This window comes from Aspergillus thermomutatus (genome assembly GCF_002237265.1).
Source record: "Aspergillus thermomutatus strain HMR AF 39 chromosome Unknown NODE_57, whole genome shotgun sequence".
Lineage (NCBI taxonomy): Eukaryota > Fungi > Ascomycota > Eurotiomycetes > Eurotiales > Aspergillaceae > Aspergillus > Aspergillus thermomutatus.
In genome coordinates this window covers 36,400-55,762 of record NW_020798106.1, presented here as the reverse complement: position 1 = coordinate 55,762, position 19,363 = coordinate 36,400, and the positions used below count along the sequence as shown (strand labels likewise).

At 52.6% G+C, this 19,363-nt stretch overlaps 6 protein-coding genes across 6 annotated transcripts; 2 read left to right on the top strand and 4 right to left on the bottom strand.

Moving 5' to 3' along the window:
* Positions 1 to 247: 247 nt before the first annotated feature.
* Positions 248 to 1,511, top strand: CDV56_106052 (putative adenosine deaminase; the record flags this gene model as incomplete). Its single annotated transcript, XM_026759671.1, has 4 exons — positions 248 to 304; positions 357 to 499; positions 563 to 1,229; positions 1,320 to 1,511. 4 exons carry the CDS (start codon positions 248 to 250, stop codon positions 1,509 to 1,511), a joined length of 1,059 nt encoding a protein of 352 aa, XP_026615790.1.
* A 101-nt stretch (positions 1,512 to 1,612) lies between these two features.
* Positions 1,613 to 4,312, bottom strand: CDV56_105850 (uncharacterized protein; the record flags this gene model as incomplete). Its single annotated transcript, XM_026759469.1, has 1 exon — positions 1,613 to 4,312. The coding sequence occupies one exon, from the start codon at positions 4,310 to 4,312 to the stop codon at positions 1,613 to 1,615; it is 2,700 nt and encodes an 899-aa protein (XP_026615789.1).
* Positions 4,313 to 4,816: 504 nt separating this feature from the next.
* On the bottom strand, positions 4,817 to 10,030 carry CDV56_105428 (uncharacterized protein; the record flags this gene model as incomplete). The annotated part of the gene is made up of 10 exons (XM_026759047.1): positions 4,817 to 6,221; positions 6,293 to 6,504; positions 6,731 to 7,419; positions 7,492 to 7,660; positions 7,867 to 7,971; positions 8,055 to 8,573; positions 8,634 to 9,361; positions 9,430 to 9,679; positions 9,742 to 9,812; positions 9,931 to 10,030. The coding sequence occupies 10 exons, from the start codon at positions 10,028 to 10,030 to the stop codon at positions 4,817 to 4,819; spliced, it is 4,248 nt and encodes a 1,415-aa protein (XP_026615788.1).
* Positions 10,031 to 11,074: 1,044 nt separating this feature from the next.
* Positions 11,075 to 15,591, bottom strand: CDV56_104996 (ribosome biogenesis protein URB2; the record flags this gene model as incomplete). Its single annotated transcript, XM_026758615.1, has 2 exons — positions 11,075 to 15,505; positions 15,574 to 15,591. 2 exons carry the CDS (start codon positions 15,589 to 15,591, stop codon positions 11,075 to 11,077), a joined length of 4,449 nt encoding a protein of 1,482 aa, XP_026615787.1.
* A 346-nt stretch (positions 15,592 to 15,937) lies between these two features.
* Positions 15,938 to 16,441, top strand: CDV56_104920 (MICOS complex subunit MIC10; the record flags this gene model as incomplete). The annotated part of the gene is made up of 3 exons (XM_026758539.1): positions 15,938 to 16,012; positions 16,167 to 16,317; positions 16,392 to 16,441. 3 exons carry the CDS (start codon positions 15,938 to 15,940, stop codon positions 16,439 to 16,441), a joined length of 276 nt encoding a protein of 91 aa, XP_026615786.1.
* Positions 16,442 to 17,087: 646 nt separating this feature from the next.
* On the bottom strand, positions 17,088 to 18,383 carry mac1 (putative copper-activated transcription factor GRISEA; the record flags this gene model as incomplete). The annotated part of the gene is made up of 1 exon (XM_026758375.1): positions 17,088 to 18,383. The coding sequence occupies one exon, from the start codon at positions 18,381 to 18,383 to the stop codon at positions 17,088 to 17,090; it is 1,296 nt and encodes a 431-aa protein (XP_026615785.1).
* Between the last annotated feature and the right edge of the window lie 980 nt (positions 18,384 to 19,363).

The following is a 19,363-nucleotide window of genomic DNA, read 5'->3' as shown; positions in this document are numbered from 1 at the left end:
GCACAGAGAGCACAAGAATCACCTCGTACCCGTAGTTACTCTCAAGAAAAGAAGAGACAGAAATGGTTGTGCATCCTCAACGTGTAAATGTATCCGGCATACTTGCTATGTGAGGAGTCACCGCCATCTTCCCCACGCCAACTCACCTGTAGCTTCATCTTGCGCCATTCCAGCTTCATCGTCCGTAGCGACTAGAGATACCACAGAAGGATATCAAGTCGATATACAAAAGTTATCCATCAGAACCATGGATCTTTCCAAGCCCGTCGATGCCACATTCACCAAGGCGCTACCCAAGATCGAGGTACTGTAGTAACATCCCCCAACACCATCCGACAGAGTCTAACGAGTTCCAGGTCCATGCTCATCTGAGCGGCAGCATCAGCCGCCAATGTCTCCACGAGATCTGGCTGAAGAAGAAAGCCCAAGACCCTGGCTTCGACGTTGAAGATCCCCTGGTAGTCATGCCACCAGGAAAAGTCGACTACTCTCTTCAGACGTACCCCAAACACAACCTGACCCCCATCGCACAAGTACACACCCGCTAAGATGCATCCAACAGCTTCTTCTCCGCCTTCTCCAAATCCATCTACCAGCTCTGCAACGACCTCGACAGCCTCGCCTACGCCACCCACTCCGTCCTGCAGGACTTCCTCTCCGACGGCGTCCGCTACCTCGAACTGCGCACCATCCCCCGCGCCTCACCCACCCACGCCTTCACCCGAACAGGATACCTCACCACAGTCCTCACCACCATCGAAGCCTTCCTCACCACCCACTCCCCCCACCTCTCAGTCTACCTCATCCTCGCCATCGACCGCGGCAACAGCACCGCCGCCGACGCCCTCGAAATCGTCGACCTGGCCATCGCGCACGCCCCGCGCGTCGTCGGCGTCGACATCTGCGGCAACCCCACCCGAGGCGACGTGTCGCTCTACGCAGACGCCCTCGCGAAAGCCAGGGCGCACGGGCTTGGCATCACGGTGCACTTCGCCGAGACGGAGGTCTCCGGCTCGGAGAGGGAGCTGAGCACGCTGTTGTCGTTCCGGCCGGATCGCCTGGGCCACGTCATCCATGTGCCGGAGGAGTTCAAGCGGGAGATCGCGCGGCGGAGGCTTGGGCTCGAGCTGTGTATGTCGTGTAATGTGCATGCGGAGATGATCGATGGCGGGTTTCCGGCGCATCATTTCGGGTATTGGAGGCATGTGGATTGTCCGGTTGTGTTGTGTGTATGTTTGCCTTGCCTTTTTTTCTCTCTTACTTTACTTCCCCTGGGGAGTCCGAGGGTGCGGTGGCTGAGGGTGCTGACACGGTCTCAGACGGACGATGTGGGCTTCTTTTGTAGCCCCGTGTCGAATGAGTATCTCCTGGCGGCGGAGCACTTTCATCTCGACAGGGCGGATCTGCTCGCGCTGTGTCGGGAGTCGGTGGATGTGATTTTTGGGGGCCAGGCTGAGAAGGAGCGGATGAGGGGGCTTCTGCTGGATTTCGAGGATACGTATACGTCGTAGAAGTGACTATGTGAGTTATGACGCGGATGATTGATGAGATATGACCATGAGTGGAATGAATTGTCTAGGAATACAATGGGTATCAAAATATCGTACAGTTTTCAGCCTTGCCATCTGAACTTCCCCTCTCTCAGCGTCTCGACGACCCCCAGAGGCATGAACTCCCTGTTGACCGCCGCCAGACTTCCAAACTTCTTGACCATCTCCTCGTGATACACCTCGGCCGTCCAGCGCCAGTACGGTGTCATCGTCACCCACGAATCCGTGATCCCACGTCTGCCGCCCGGCCCCGTCACCCCCGTCTTGTTCAGCGACATCAGGCTACTCTGAAACCCGGTAGTCTGGTTGATACTGACCTCTTCGGGGATGCGGATCAGGTCCTTATAGGCCTGCAGCAGAGCCCGACTGTGAGACTCGGGGAACCGCATGAACTCCTCCAGCGACATGAACGCGGCCGGGTCCCTATCATCACCATTGATGTAAACCCGCACCGAGCTCCGCGGCCCGCCCTTCTCGAACCGCTCCTTGGCCGCATGCCACGCGTCCTCGTCCTCCAGGAACGCTTTCTGGAGACGCTGCTGCGGCGTCTGCTTGATGTCCTCGCGCATGGCCAGGAGCGGAATGTACGGATTCAGCAGCTGCAGGCCGCCCAGCTCGATGGGGAAGTAGAAGAAGCCCTCCGGGAGATCGTGGACGTCGAACTGGTCCGCGATCATCCGGCGGAGGTGCGCGGTGACGCCGTCGGGGAACAGAGTCCGCTCGATGCGGCTGAGCGTCGAGATGGCCATGTCGATGTGGCTCCGGCCGAAGCACATGGCGGGTTTGCCGAAGTTGTTGGTGAAGAAGCGCGCAAAGTAGCTGTTCCAGGCCTGTACCCAGGCGAAGATGCTCTTGCACGAGGCGAGCTGGTGGCCCAGTTCGACAATGTGGCTGTCCACCTGCGACTGGTCGATGATAAAGCGGCCCTCCTGCGGGTCGAGCTTCAGAAAGCCCCAGCGGATGTCCCCGGCTGGTAGCAGGGAGGAAGGCTCTTGTTCTGCCGGGACTTGGCTGCCCTGACGGGGGTTTGGCTTTGTCAGTCGGACGGTTCCTGTCTTTTCCTCGTTGAGCTCAAGACCCATGACCCCAGTGAACTTGGTCATGGCGCCCCAGGCTTTGACGCAGGTATGCTCACGGCCCCAGAACCAAAAGTCATCATGCAGACGGTACAGGTAGGCGCCGCCGGTGCTTTGGTTTACCGCGTAGTCCATGCAGAAGAGGACCGTCTCGCCAAAGCAGTCCGATAGGGCATGACTCACGGGAACTCCCCGCTTGCGGACTTGCACCGCGGCGTTCTCTCCGTTGTGCGTGAATTTGAGCGGCGCTTCGAGGAAGACTCGGAAGAAATCGAGCCAATTCTGGGGGACCCCGAAGTACTTCAGCACCTCCATAACGGTCGCGTGTGGCAGCGACGGGCCGAACCACTTGAAATCAGAACGGATGGCCGTAAATTGGCCGTACTGGGTGGTGTGGATGATTGACTCTGTGATCAAAAGGTGAAGCAGCGAGTGCTTTGTGTCCAGAGCGTGCTTGCGCGTTCCTCTGTCGGTAATATCATCGCTGCTCGCTTCGTCACTGTACTCGGGAACACCTGCTTCCACTGACGAGGGCAGCTGGGTCATAAAGTAGTCCGCCTCGTACGTCTGCCGTCTGTAGTCGTTTACGCAGCTGCCGTCAACTGTCGAGTCCAGAAAATACCGGCGCCGTTCCCGCTCTTCCTTGGAGATATGCTGGCGCGGCGATTTCCAAGCGCGAGTCTTGAAAAACGCCTCGAATGCTTTCTTGAACGCCACCGACCATTTAAGTCCCAGGTATTGGAAGAGAAGACTGTCCAGCAGATCCTCGTCCATAAACACTCGGTACTTGCCGTTGAGCTGACGACGCATCTCCACAGGTATCCCTTCCTCAGGCCAGCTCCAGCTATCAAGCGAAGCCAGACGCATATTCAACACATCGGCCACCTCCTGAGCCACTGCCTTGTTGCGCATGAACTCCCTCAGGATGCCCATCTTCTCCTTGGTGAGCAGGTCAGCCTTCAACAGCGACTCGGAGACCCACTTGAGGTCATCGACGCTGAACCACTTCTTTTTCGCAGCGAGGTCGGTCCCAAACGACTTGACCCTTTCCCGGAGCTCCTTGAGCGCCTGCTGGGTTAAGGGCGTCGTGTTGAACAGACTGTCAAGGTACGCACGGATCGTATCGGCATTTACATCCGCCGTCGAGAAAACCAACGACTCCCACGTCGCGCGCTGCTCCTGCATCTCTGCGCGTCCCACCGGCTCAAACTCTTTACCGGCGCTCTGCTCAGCCTCCAAATTCTCCAGCCAATCCGTCACCAAATTACTGTAGAACGCAGCATGCTCATGCTTCAGCTCGAGCGACTGCAGCTCCCCCTCCAGCTGCGCAATCCAGTCTTTCAAGCTACCGTCAGAAACAGATGGGTCATACTGACTCTGTAGGAGGAAGCGGCGAATGTTGGTGTACGTGGCGCGGTCGGAACAATCTGTGACTCTGGTCGTGTGCTGCTCAGTATCATCCGCGTCGAGATCCTCCTTATCGAAGGCGTCGTTGGGATCACCGTTGAGCTTGGTGACTCCCTCGAGAAGGATCTGGACCTTAGAACGCAGATCGGGGGCGTCCCGTGAGGCTTTGAAGATCTGGTCCTTGCGTTTTTCAAAGAGGCTGCGCTGTTTCGAGAGTTCTTTGATTTTGGTGGCGGTGATGGACTTGAGAGTTTGAGGAAGGGCACCGGTGGATGCCATTCTGAGGTGAATGAAATGGCCGGACAGCTTCAAGGATCCTCTGCGATGAAGTCTCAGGGCGTTCATGTAGTTTCCTCACATTCAATGAAGAATGGTGAGTTGTGAGAACCCAGGAGTGTGGCTTTTAAGGGCGCAATACCATACAGTCGTCCTGAGGATGGTAGAATCCCAGAGAGAGAGAGAGTAAGATGAAAAAGAAGGAGATGGTGAGATGAGAGACTCTATTTATGTTTGATGCGACGAGAGTAAAGCCATAAAGAGTAAACAGTGTGTTACGGTGCAGTGGATCTAGGCGCAGATCGGCCTCCGTCGGGGTCACGTAACAGGTTAGCTCAGCCTGGAGCAATCAATATTCAACCTCCTCCGGCCAGACGATGAATCGGACAACATTTCGAGTCATGTTTGAACTCATTTGTGACTCATGGTCTGCATATTGACGAATGAGACGCAGCCATGGACTAAACAGTGCTTTTAAGCTACCAGGCAACCGAGCTGAGCTATGCTTCATTCACTCAACGACATGTCAAGCGGCTCCAATTCAATCCAGCACTCGTCATACTGCATCTCAAGCAAGCTTTTGCCTCGCAGCTCCCCCTTACTGCGGAATCTCCACTGCTGGATGATCCCAATCACTGCCTGTGCGAGAACAAGCAACGCCAACTCGCGTCCGACACAGCTCCGCGAGCCCTTGCTGAATGCCACAAACTTCGTCTCTATCTCTCGACGCTGCTGCTCACTCCCCAGCCAGCGCTGTGGTTCCCATTCATCGGCGTCGTTGCCCCAGAGCTCCCGCGATCGACCCAGCACAAATGTATTCGCTGAGACCATTGTTCCGACAGGCAGCGGAGCAGGGAGGCTAGGTATGGCCGTCTCGGCTCCAGGTCTAATCACTCGGGGGAACGCAGTCGGAAATGGGGAGGCTAGTCTTAACGTTTCTTTGATCACCGCCTGCAGTTCCGGCGAGGATGGCCATAAATCAAGGCCCTTGGATGCACGGACTTGGCCTCGAATCTTTTCCTGCCAAGTTTGGCCTTCTTTCGTGCCCAGGTGAAATATGACCGCTGTCAGAGCAGCGGCTGTGCTTCCTGGTCCTGCTATGATTAAGTTGGACGACTCTGACGCGACTTCCGCTGGAGTCATACGATTCGCATCGTCCTGAGGGACTTCTAGCCAGCTCCTGACGATGCTCGGCTGAGGAGATGCGACGACTTGTTGTGGGTTCCTCAGGAGCTTCGGCATGGCCACGCCCATGAGGCCCGCCATACCGGTCAGTACGCCTTGCTTGTTGTAAATCGGTCGGCGTAACATTGCATCTATCGGACGTGTGTTCATCAGCCACCCAAAGGCCGGCCAAAGCGAGAAACTCCAGGCCATTTTGGTCATGACGCGGAGATTTGAACATACCCCTTCGCCAGCAGGGGTATCGGTATACGGGTGGGCCGCTAGGCTAGGTCCAAAGACCAGCTCAAGCATTGTGTCTAGAGTGAACTGATGCACAATGGGTGCCATGTTCACTTCAGTAGTACCATTGTTCCTCCCATCTAGTAGTGAACCCGTCAACCGTGACTTCAGCCGCGCCAGCAGAATCCCCACATGCTTATCGATGACAGGCTTGTATATAGCGATCCTGGTACTAGTCAAAGCTGGACCGACCACCTTCTTCTTCTTGACTCGGTGACTGGCCTCTGTCTTTGCGGCGAAGATGCTCTCGGGCCGGCTGCCCCGATTGCGACCAAAGTCATAGAATTCGTTCTTCTCGATGGCCTTGTTGAAGCCATAAATAGCCTCGAAATCGTCCAGACCGGAGAATGACAGCCAGTTAGGTGCAACTCGAACCACACGACCGTATCTAGCGTGTAGATGCTGTTCTATCAAGTGATGCTGGCCGCTGAAGAATGCAACGAGTCTCCTGATTGTCGTAAGCCTCAAACCAAACAAGCATTGGCCTTCTACATCTGAAGAACAGGAATGAGAACGAACCAGGCATTAGTGAAGCGGGCAAGCCAAGGCCCAGGATAGCGAGCGAGAGGATGAAAGTAGCAGAGATAAACGACATGAGTTATGAACGCTGCCAGCGTCAGTGAGACCAGAATCTTAGCCAAAGACATGGTGTCTCTGGGAATCAACGTGCTCCTCAATGGAGAGTCAACCGCCGCGGTACCATTGGGATGAGAGATGACGATCAGAACGGACTTTTGTCACTGAGAAGTCATTAATGTTTGTAATCGACTGGTTGGATGCATCAGAGCGCTTTGAAACCCCACCAGGTCATGTGCATTTGCTGCATCGACTGGGATATTCTGATCGCCTCAATTTGTCTTCCGTTGCTCATCAGCCAGTTCGATGTAACCAATATTGCAGTTGAGTCGTCGTAAACAGACACTGATTGTCACGCTCGAATTACTGCTGTCCCTCTACCGAGTCAACAAAAAGCTTCGATAGCTCAAGCCGCCGATCACCCGGCCTATCACCCACAATCCGCTGGCTCGTGCTCAAGTACTTCTCTCGAAACGCCTGCCAAAGAAACGACTCCCCCTCTGGCCGGGGATAGAACGGATCATTTTTCCAGAAAGCAACGACCGCTTGCTCTACCCCGGCCTTATCCATAGACATATCCCTACACAGGTCAAAATCAAGCACCCACATCGCATGCTCGCCGAGCACATTCTCCCACTCGCCTTTCTCCCCACCAGGAGGAGCCAGGACAAACTCCACATCGTTCGCATCGATCTGTACGGCCCAGTGCATGATCGCTAGTGTCTCCGCCATGGCTTCGGCGTACCCCCTCATATCCTGACCCGGGATACCGAGTTCCTCCATCTGGTCTATATGTAGCGGGTAATTCCGAAGCGAAAAAGCCTTAAACCTCGACGCTCGCGCGGGCTGATGCACCTGTGTACGTCTTCGACCGAGATACGGCCGAACCAGACAATCCTCGTTCATCTCGCTGGCCAGAATCTCAGCTACGAGATCAGAGGGGCAATATTTGGCGACGAGAAGCTCTCTACTTGCTTTGGGAAAGGGGAAGACGCGCTGCGAGTGGATGACATTGCAGGGTGAGTACCCCTCAGGGAAGCGGGAGAGATGTTCTGTCCACCAGCTTTCATCTGTAGGTTGAACGAAAGAAAAGCAGCAGGAAACGTGAATACGAGGCTGGAGTCCTGTGTGTGATAGGTTACCTAGGCTGTGGAGGATTCTTTGATGCTTCTCGTAGTCGTTTCTGAGCGATCGAGCAAGCCCGCCGTCTTCTCGTTTGTATGCTGGGCCTCGCTCTGAGGACGCCCAGACTGTCCCGCAGGCACCAGCTCCGATGCGGCGGTATCGAGGTGGCTTGGCTTTTTCTTTCATCTGGTTTCGTTATGATGTTGTGTTGAAATGTTTCGTGGGGTAGTTGTAGAAAGTGAGGTTGGATGGTTGATGGTTGATCTGGAATACCACAACCAGTTTACGTCATGCAGACTCGTCGACTCTTAGAGCAGATCACTTCACTTTCCATATCCTATTCTGAAGGATTAAATATTCACTCAAGAGTTGCCATTCAAACATTCACTCACCCCTCCTCTGGACGACCCGTCTTCCGCGATCGTGGAGAGTATGCACTTCGAGTTCTCCAGGTCACTGACGGCTAGACCTGAAATTGACAGAAATATCACGAGGTGCTGAAGGTATCATTCTTGTATGGCATGATCATAATTCGTCATTAGATTACAAGCGTATCGTGCATCAAGGAAGAAAATCAAACCATTGCCCCAGAGGCAATCTTGGCTCCTTTCTGATCCGAATCTGAGCCTTTATCCAGCGAGCTTACTTCCCCGGGCGCGTGCATGTCGTCGGAATCCACTTCCTGTCCATAGGCCACCTCGTCGTCGGAATCCATCTCGTTCCATCTGTCGCTCGTCGCAGGTACGGGAAAGACGCGGGTGAGGATATAGTACATCACGGCGGAGACAAAGAAGCCCGAAAAGTAATTGATGTTGTAGATGTACTGAGCTCCCACTGGCACGGTACGACCAACCGCGCCTGCAAAGCCGACGATATTGACAAGGATACCGGAGAGATACGAGGCATACGCATGCCAGGAGAAACCGAAGACGAAGTAATATGCTCCATCCTTGCGGGCGCTGTAGAGATCTTTGACCTGAAGGTAGCCTTTGCGGTTCAAATAATAGTCACAGATCATGGGGCCGGCAATGGCGGACAGAAAGATGGAATAAGCCGAGAGATATGTCGTGAACTGGTTGGACGAAGACACAAGGTTCCACTATAAGATGTCAGTGCATTGTCCTCACGCTACCAATGTGGAGGAGCAAGAGGAGCATACCGGACACATAGCCAAACCAATTGCAGCACAAATATAGCTACCACGCCGGATGTTGAGATAACGTGGGAGCAAAGCAGTCAGGTCCGTACCAGCAGACACGGAATTGGCTGAAATGTTTGTTCCCAGCTGTGCGAGGGCAAACCCGGTGGCAATCACAAAGATTCCGAATCTTTCCACCGAGCTAGCTCCATCCAAGAACATTCCTAGCAGGTCAAGCGGATTCCACACAGGGTCTGTGTTATAGATGACTGCGGAAGCTGAGGATGCGATAATGCCGATGAACGAAGTGATGCCGAAACCAATCGGGATCGTCAACAGCTGCGACCACAATGCATCCTTTGGCTTTCTCGCAAATCTCGAGAAATCAGGATCGTTCATGATGAGAGCGGCGAAGTTTCCCAGGCAGCTCATGATTGCCTTCACAATCGCCCAGGCAAGAGTGCTTCCGTGGACTGTAGCGGGCTGATGTACAACCGGCCCAATACCGTGAGCGCGAGCAATAGACCACGCAAAGAAAGCTATGGCGGCAATAGGAGAGTAAATCGCCTTGACGGTAAACAGATGTCTGATCTTATGGATTGGGAACCACAGAGCAGGCAATGATAGAAGCCAGAAGAGGAAAAAGCTGACGAAGTTCTTGGTATCGACACCAGCGCTGGCAGAAAGGGAGTTGTGAAGATGAGCATAGCTAGGCCAGATGGCCTCGATCATCAAAGTAACACATTGTCCTGTCAACAATCAAACTCTATCCAGATCCGCTGCTACCTTGCTGGCTGGTGACAAAAAAAATACTCACCTCCAATGTATGACTGCACTCCGTACCAGATGACAGCCATGACGGCACGATTTAGGACCGGCCAAAATGAGCCCCAGATTCCAAAACTCGATCTCACGGCGACAGGGAATGGAACGTGGTATTTCGCGCCGATGCGACCAGTAAGACAGACAAAGGTGGCTGCGATGAAGTATCCGATCCAGACGCAGATCCAAGACTGCCACCATGAGAGGCCATCGACAATCATCGAAGAGGAGATCATCCAAGTGTTCTATACCGAATCAGTATCAGCCTGCCCCAAGCCTTGCAACAATTCCTGCGCATGCGACTTACGATGTTCAGCGAATCGGCAATCCAGAAAGCGATGAAATTGAACCATTTCCACTGACGCCGGTCAGGATCGACTGCAAGACGAAAGAACACCGGTAAGCCTCATTTTCGATCATAAAACTCTCAAGAGGGTCTAAGACAAGAACGCCGTCCCATAATCAAATAAGCCGAGAGTAACAATGGCAATCTCACCTGGCCGCAAGTCTTCATTTGTCAACATCAACTGAGCATTGCTCAGTCCGGGCTCTGACGACACCTTCAGCTTTTCGACCCATCGCCTGATTCGGGCCATACTGCTTGTACACAGATCGTAGCCGTGCAATCCAGGATGCAGTGCTTGGTGGGAAGACACAGAGATGAGAGGTAGATGACGCAAGGCACTATATCAATTAACCCGCGGGCTCCAGTAACACAATCACCTCCCAGACCATCAAGAGAAATTCATGTGAATATATAAATTCAGGTACAAACCCCATGCCTTGGGTAAGACAAGACATTATGGTGCGACATGACCCAATAAACCCGACCTTGATAAACCTGTTGATAGCAAGACCCGGTAGTACACCCACAATGACAGCCCACGACGATAACCTTGAGTTGCACCAGCCAGTAACATGCGACCACTACCCCGTAGGTACGGGGAAAGACTGCAAGTACACATTATGATAAGGAATTAGTATCAAGGATCCGTCGTCCAAGAATGGCCAGGACCACGAAGGATCATCCCGCCCAGTGATCCATGGGCAAACCACCGTCCCTTATCGCCCTCCATGAGATGATGAGGGCCGTGGTCAGGCCTCTGGAGACGGCTATCTTTCTCCGTTGCTTGATTCGGTCGAGTAAGCGACCGCCGTTATCAGCAATCAAGATCATAAATGGTGGCTGCTGCTCCACTTGGACTCTCCGCAATCAGCCTAAACACTGGGGAGCTCCACGGCTCCAGCGACTCAGAGGCCGCGATGAGGGCGCCGGTGGGCTGGGCATATCTAATCTCACGGTCATTGTGACTCGATGCGATCGAGTAAAAGATTCATAGTCAAAAGTCGAGATTGAGACATCCTCACCCCTTATCCGACATCAGGAGCCGACTTGACAGATATTCTTATGATTGAGGATGCGACGATAGATAGAAAACGAAGCGAACACCCAATAAACCATGGGGGATTTGAATACCACGTGATCTGGTCTCGACGAGCCAGTGCAGGCACTATTAAATGCTTCGTTACATACGTGTTGTAGAATTCTCATAATTTAGCATGTAGTGGAAAAATGGTATCTGTATACATAAGAAGAAATCTCAATTCAACCTCAACCTGCTGCGTCATCCGCTCACGCCTTAACCCTTGTTCCATTTGCCAAACTTCACGTAGTCATCATAGAGACCCTTGAAGATTGCCCGTCCAGAAACATCCAGGCCCGCATTCATGGCCCGCATGGTGTCCCGGGACATCACGTCCAGCACGGCATAGAGACCAGGAAGGATTGCTGCTTTCACTTCCGGTACCAAGGAGCCGCGAAGTGAGCTCTGCGCGTACTCCATGATCAAGTACTGCAAATACTGACCCGCAATACGCTTGGCTTTCTTGGTCTGGTCAGTGAGAGCCTCGTGGCTGCCCCCAGATTGTGTGGGTCGTGAGACGGCGGAGACAGTGGGATCGCAGAGGGAGGTGAGCAGACGGGTGAAATGGACGGCATGTGAGGCCTGCAATGGTGCAAGCCAGTACGGCTGCTGTGTGTGCCCCTTTGCAGAAAGCATGGATCGACTTCTCTTCTTGGAGCGGGCGAAGAGACAGTTCAAAAGTCGCTGCATGGCTGGAAGGATCAAGTGGAAACGCCCGCCGAGTTTCTGACGATGAAGTCCCAACAGCACTCCCACCAGCTTACAGAGCCGGATGTATATCGTTGCCGCATACTCCGGGTTGATGCGGGGCCCAGCTTTCGAGGCGCATACTGCGATAGCTGACAGCAGGCTGTCGATGTTCCATTGCGCGATGCAACGGGTGTGATTGCGAAGTAGAATGTCCAGACACTCTGTAGCGAAAGTGAAATGTTCAATGGAAGTACTGTGCGAGAGAGACTCTGTAACTGCCGTGCATAGGAGTGACAACTCTTTTCCTGCAGAGCTCTCCTTGTCTTCGATAGACGGTAGCGAAGCGACTGCAACGCCAGCAACAAGTAGGCGATAAGCGGCACTGTCGCCATCGAATCCAAGCTCCCGTATTTCTTGAATCACTGCGGTCACTTCATCCACGCTCATAGACTTGAACTTCTCTGTAGTCGCTCGGATGAAGAGCTGCTGCTCCTCGCCAAACATATGCTGGAGGGAAAGAGTTTCAGCACATTGAACAACAGGAACTGCGATGCTTCTATCCGATCGCCGACCAGTAAAGACACGGCGTCTTATGAGCCTCCGCAACGAGGATCCCGAGTCCATAGACCTTTCGACGTAGCTCTCGATCTTCGTCAGAAACTTCTCAACCTCGATGCTGTCCGTCACAAAGTCTTCAAAGTCCTCCAAGGCATCTAGGATCTTGATCAAGGTAACGGTTTCCTCGATCTTCTTCTTCTTCTTCCATTGATCCTTGACAGACCGAACTTCAGCCACAACCAAATCAAACACCTTTCGGCGGCAGGAGTCGAGCTCCTTTTCAACAAATGCCCCAGAAAGCTGTTTCCGATGGAGCCAGAATTGCGATAGGGAAATTCTGAAGAAAAAGCACTCCATTGAGTCGCGGTCCAGCGATTTCAACTTCAGAACCTTGGTCGAAACCTTGCGATACATCTTCTTAAACAGCTTGTAACGATCTTCCTCCGATAGAACAAGCAACTTGGATATCACTGCTCGATGTAAATTGCGGAACGCTTTCATGATCTGTAGATCACATTCAGTTCCCTGCAACGTGACAGCTTTGGCAGCGGTCCACATAGGCTCCCAATCGCTCGTGAAAGTCGCTGCGGTCTTGGGCATATCGGCCAGCTTGGCCATCAACGACAAGAATTCGAGTTTGATCTCCGCCATATTATCCTCCTGGACGAGAATTTCCTGAAGCAGGTCTAGAAGCACACCTCTCTGGCGCCGCATGATCAATGGTCCAGGCACTCTTTGAAGGCTTTCAATATAGAGCTTGCGATACTCCTTATCCTCCTTCAACCGCTTGGAAAGTACGTGAACCAGATCCACTGCGATAGCCGGTGAGTTAAGTAGGTATTCATGGCAAACGACTGAGGCCCATGCCTGGAGAAATCTCGCATTCGAAGGGGTAGTCTCCAAGTTCGCGGAGGGCAATCGAAATTGTGCCGCTGCTAGACCCAGAACGCGCTCGAAAAGAACACGCCTATCATCAGTTTTCATCTGAGGCCAAATATCAGGGTTTCTGACGAGCGTAAGGAAGTAGCCCAAGGCAAGAGACACTGGCGAGTCCAGTGTTTCAACCCGACCATTCCAGGGTGAAGTTAGGGATTCTAAAGCATCTTGCTTGGTGATTGTGCCAATATAGTCCTTGACCTCGCCGGTTAGGACGTGGAATCTCTCCAATCGACCTTTGTCGGTTGTTTCCTTGACAGCGGCCAGCGCGAATTGATACGCTTCGAACGATTCCAATGCAGCGCAAATGTTCTTCATTCGATTCTTATGGTTACGCTGAATTGAATTCACGGCCGCATCGGTAAGATTCAATGTGGCGACCATGAGCGGGTCTTCGGCTGATTGCACATTATTCTCGAGTAAATTGCGAGCCAGTCGCCACAAACGCCAACGCCAGTGGAAACTCTGCTTCGAGGACAGCGTCGCCGTCAGGGTGTCAAGAATAGAGTTCAACTCTTCTCTCGCGCCCGCAGCACCGATGGCTCGATTCCTGAGGCCAGCTTCTAAGAGGACGAATTGAGCGAAAGCGCCGGGGGCAGAGGATATTTTCCCGTCCTCGCTTGTTATTTCCACTGCGGCTGCTCGCATCTGCGCAGCAGCAGTAGCGTGTGTGAGGGGACTCCGCAAGATAACGCTGTAGACGCTACACAAATCGTCGTCCTCCCAGATAGAGAAAAGACTCAAGCTGTTATCCGCGAAGCGCGCCTCTTCGACATCGATCAACTGCTCATACCATAGTTGCATGAAAGTTGGAAGATCTCTTGCAGCCAGGAACGCGCGCAACAAGGGAATCACTATTCCGTTCTTGATGATTTCGTAGCTGTTGTCTGTGCGGTGCACGCCACTGCGCCAATGCAAAAGTATCTTTTCAACCAGAGCTCTCAACAGCTTGGCCGAATCCTTAAGGCCAGAGTTCGGTAAGAAAATATCAGCTCCCAGTTCGATTAACAAGGCCGTCAGGCCCCATTCAACCTGTGACAGATCATCCTTGAGTAGCCCCGTGTATGCAGCATGAGTGAGAAGCGTGTGTAGAGATAGCTGCACGTTCCGGTTTAGGACAACACGGAAGAGCTGTTCCAGAATAACAACGAAATCCGAAACGTAGGCGGATGATGAGCCCAAACTCTCCTGTTTGACGATCGAGAATGCCAGCTCCGCAACAGCAACAAAGAGGGTCTCCAACCAGGGAGCTTCGTGCGTCTGCCGGCGAAAGGTATCTCTGGGAACGGAGCGGGCGGCAATATCGAGGAACTCAGGCAGCAGCTCAGCAGTTTTCCAGAGCCTCTTCTCCTGCTTGCTGGTCTTCAAAGACTCACTCGCACAGAGAATAGGCCCGAAAGTCTCGGACACCGGTTTGACGGAGCTCCAGTCCGGCTCGTCACTGGAGTAGTCTATGCCAGAGCCACCTCGGTCGAAGAACGCTGTACGAGCGGGAAGGACGACATGGAGAGCAATCAAACGCTCAACCCCGTGTAAGACGTGAGCCCTCTCGTCCGTGTCAAGTCGGATGGAGCGCACACAGAACTGAAGCCTGAGTGCATTCTGGAAGCAATACTTTGCAAAGCATTCATGGCTTGACCCGGCGTCCGAATCGTCCCGACGGGAGGATCTCAATTCCCACAATTCGAATATGGCCGGAATAATGTAGAGGAGATGTTGCAAGTCGGTCGTCTTTTGTCCGTCGAAGAGCTCTTTGGAGACGATAGCAGCGAGCTTGAACGATTGACCCAGCAGTTTTGCGACCGATTCTGGTTCGCCGCGGAGGGCATGCTTCAAGTGTGAGCTGGCGACCTCATCAATACCCGATGTCCGTCTCGTCAACATGACCAAGCCATACAGGCAATCCAAAACGCGAATAAAAGAGAGGAAGCAGGAAGAGGACGTCTGCGGCTGCTCGTCGGTATCCATAGCATCTTGGTCGTCGTCGTCCGCTCTCTTCCTCTTAGTCCCCTTCCTATCGTCATGTGGTGAATCGCCCAACGTATCGCTCGACTCCGAGCCAAAGCGCAGATCATCGGCTTTTCCATTCTCAAGACTAGCGAAAATATCCTCCTCCAGGTCTGCAATCACGTCGCTTAATGTCGCAAGAAACTTCTGGTCTTTGAGGATGGTCGCCAAGGTTTTTGGAGGGATCAGATCGATCAACTGTCGCAGCAGGAGAAATGAGGCCGGTTCAACACGATGACTCTTCCCTGCCCGCAGCTTCTTCAATAACCACCGGAGAACCCATTCTTCTTTCGGGGTGGCATTGGTCTGAATGTGTCCGGTTCGATTGATTTCCGGATGTGTCGCACACAGCGTCAGATCAAGTCCGATAATGTGAGCAGCGTCGTTTATCTGTGCTAAAGGTGAAGCGGTGCCTTTTTCGAGCCGTAGTAGAGTTTCTTGCGAGGAGCGCGGGCGCTGTATATAGCAAAGCAACACAGGATCAGCATATGCATTTCACAGAAGACAAGTCTGAAAATACAAACCTCCGCGACTGAGGGCATCTCGTCCGAAATCTATGTAGACAGAACTCCCCGTCCGTCTCTCCCAGATCAAAAGAAAGGAAGAAAGTGGGGTGTTCTTTGCGTTCAATGATTAACACTATCAAAGAAAAAAAAAAGTTGCCAAACTGACTGACGACAGAAACCCGCCCAAGCCTATTTTTTCCGACCGCCTTTGCCCGGCGAAGCTCGATCGACGTCGCTCCCCAACTCATTCCATCATCTCCTTAATTTGGTTATCAATTCACTCGCGTGACATTTGCCCAAGTCTATTGCTGAATGTCAGTTGCGAACCAGCCCCTGCTCATACTTCCCATAATACTAATGGCCATTTTCTAGATCTTCCGCAATGGCCGACTCCAATGAATCCCAACCGGTTCTCCGGTCCACTAAGCCCGTTAGCGAGGCATTGCTGAACGAGAAGGTACTATCACGCTTTCATGACTTCCTTTCTGTCGGTGCTGCCAGCCTGGCCCCGAGTGCAAGGGGTCGATTGTTACAAGAGTCCGATTCAAATGCAAGCCGACTGCATACAATTCCTGCTCCAATGGCTAATATGACTGCTCCGTTGTTTACAGTGGGACCGCGCCATCTCCTCCATGATCATTCGTTCCTCCCTCGGTCTCTCCTTCGGCATTGTCTTCTCAGTCCTCCTCTTCAAGCGGAGAGCTTGGCCCGCGTGGGTTGGTCTGGGTTTCGGAGCTGGTCGTGCTTGGGAAGAAGCCGACGGTATGTGCAAGGCTATTGATTATCGATACCGACAATGACGAACAAGACGAGTACGGCGGCTAACACAATTCTAGCTTCCTTCCGTCGGGGTGATTCTCCCGTTAGAGATGCGCTGCGTAAATAGAGATTGGTTCAGCATTTTATCATGTACGATACCTGTATAGGTGTTGAAAACAAGGCCGGTTGAGGCGCTTTTCAAGCAGTTTAGAGATCTTCTAGGCTTTATTTACCTTTTAGCATGCAATATATCTGTCGTCTTACTGCCTCTTCCATGTCGCTTGTCGACTCGCTCATGCATCATACAGCTATTTTTGCCGGAACAGCACAGGACACATTCTCGGAGGAAGTGCGATGCTTGCGCATAAGGAGCTTCCATATGATTTGAAATACCAGAGCAGTAGACTGTCTGCGTTCCTTTGCCTTTGAGGCTACTCTAAGGCATCTAACGATTCCGGAGCAAAGAAGACGAAACAAAGACCAATTCTTGCAGCGTGTGCGCGTTCAAGACACGAACTTCGAATGAGAAACTGAGAAACTGAGAAACCCCAACACCGGGTATGTACCTCCGCAAAAGAGGGGAGAGCTTTCGGAAATGAGAATTCAGAGAAGGGATGGACGCAGTCCGAGCAGAACTATGCACAGAAAAAAGAAAGGAGAATCAATAGCTCTAAGGTCCAGCATCTATGTAGGTGGGTATCGGGGTCATAAGTCATGGGGCGAAACATTCCATTTAGCGATGTGCAGCAGAAGCGCCATAAAACGCCAAAGCTCTAGAGCATCGGGTTCGGGGATTGAACGGTGGCGTGTTCGAGCCCGGGTACGTGCGGCGAGCCGACGCCCTTATGCTCTGCAGAAGGACTCGATTGGGACAAATGGTTGTTCTCCATCGTCGAGGGCTCGACCGCAAAGCCATTGTGACCGTTATGCGTGAGACAGCCAACGCAGCTACAATCGTTGCCGCAGAGGCAACTGCCGGTCACATCGGAGCAAGCACTCGGGAGTTGCACGGGATATTCGATGGTGTAATATTCGGAGGGTACCATCAGATGTTGTTCTGAGGTGTACTCTGTAGAAGGCGAGCCGCCATTTGGACTGGTGTTGTCCGTGTTTTCGTGCATGGGCCCTGAGTGATTTTCATGGCCGAAGTGGCTGAAATTGGCGAAGTTGTAGTTGAACCGAGTGGCATCAGGGTTGCCATTTGATTGCAAGTTCCGGTAGCCATTCGAACGCTCGAAACTCGATTCCTCACCATCAAGCGTGACTAAGAGACCCATCTCTTGAACATGCTGTCTCGTAGTGCTATTAAAAGGATGGGTGGCGCATCCTAGACACTGACAATTGTCTCCACAGTCGCAGTCGTGCTTCGAATCTCCGTTAAAAGTTGCATGTGGGGGATCATGAGTCTGCGTCTGACTGGGCGTTGGCTGTGATAAGGTGCCCTGGAAGAAGCCATTGCCGTTGGAGACATTATGCTGCGGGAAACTCGGCTTTGAGTAGTCTAGTGTCGCTTGAGGCATGTAGTTCGGCATGACCCTGGGCTGTCCGAGGGCCTGATTCTGTAAAGTGTAATGCGACGAGTTGTTAGTCTGGCCAGCTGTGTAGAAATCCTGCCAGGATGAGATCTGAGGAGTCGAAATTGGTGTATACATCGCGCGATCCGAGTACGACGGATATGATGCAGTCTGCGAATCCATAGGCGAGTCATTCTTTTGGCAACAAGAACTTTGCGTCGGCGTGGGAACGGTTGCTGGCGCCTTCGCAGAACAGCAGCTCTTCTTTTGAGGCTTTGAACTCTGGACATCATCGAATGTCTGCTGAGCCAGAAAGGTAGGCGGAGTGACGATTCCTGAGTTTGTAGCGCCGCTCGAGTTGCTAGCAATACCAAGGCCTGCGTCATATGGTGAATATGGCGGCAGGTGGCTAAAGACTCCATTCTCGCCGTGCCTGTTCTCAAATCCAGACATAGAAGTGAAACCACTGGCGAAGTTCTCCGGGGATGGTTGGAAAGTACTGGCCCTTCTCTCGAGCTGCTGGCTATCACCGGTGGACGGTAGTTGCGAGGTCATGGGGGCGACAGAGAGTGGATTTTGAGCCGGAACATGTTCGCCCATGCTGGCAGGCACCTGATACACTGGCCTACATAGACAGGTAGATCCTGAATACTGTCAGCCATCACAATTGCGAATGCAGGAAATGGCACGGCAAGGGCTCCTCTCCTCTCCGAGACATACTAACCTTTGGGTATAGCAATCATGAAGGCGCACTCCCGCTGACAGCTACACTTGCCTTTGGGGTGTGGACATTTGGCAAGCGGACGCCCAGCCTTTGGGACTTTGATCATCAGTCTGTCGAAATGCTGGCATTTTGATGAGCGATGGCCACGAATACATGGTTTACTGCATAAACAGACTTAGCAACACCGGAAGACATCTCAATCGTGAACTAAGAGAGAAACGCCTTACCATGACCATTTGGCCCCCTCTTCATCAAGAGGCATGGTTGCAGTTGGTTAATCTCAACCCAGTCTAGACCATATGTTGACCGTCAACCACTTGAGATAAGTGCTGAATGACAGATATGCCCCTCGGTTGGGATCTGTATCAATTGACCCTGCAAGAGTGCGCAAAGTTCTTACCCCACTTTGGCAAGTGACTAAAGCGTCAAAGCTCTGATAAGGTACCAAGCAGGTAGATAAGGGTGGCTAGGAAGTAAATCGAATGTTACAAATTGAAATCGTTCGGTCAAAAACACAATTTCCGAGGTTCGTTCTAGGAGATGAGAAGAATCATCGCAATGATCAGACACTATAGAGTACGGAACGTTCCGGTTGCTCGACTGAGCGGTGGGGGAGGGAGTTCAGTTGAACAACTGAAAATCGGACAAGAGAGGGCAGGACTTGATTTGTCAACTCTGCAATTGCCAATAAGCAAATGATAACAGCAATGAGGAGGCAGAATTCGGACAGGCAGAGTGCACCCCGGTAGGCGCTTGAAGATGCGGGGAGTAGCGACGAGAGATAGCCGCAGTAGCAGTAAATAATTTTCCC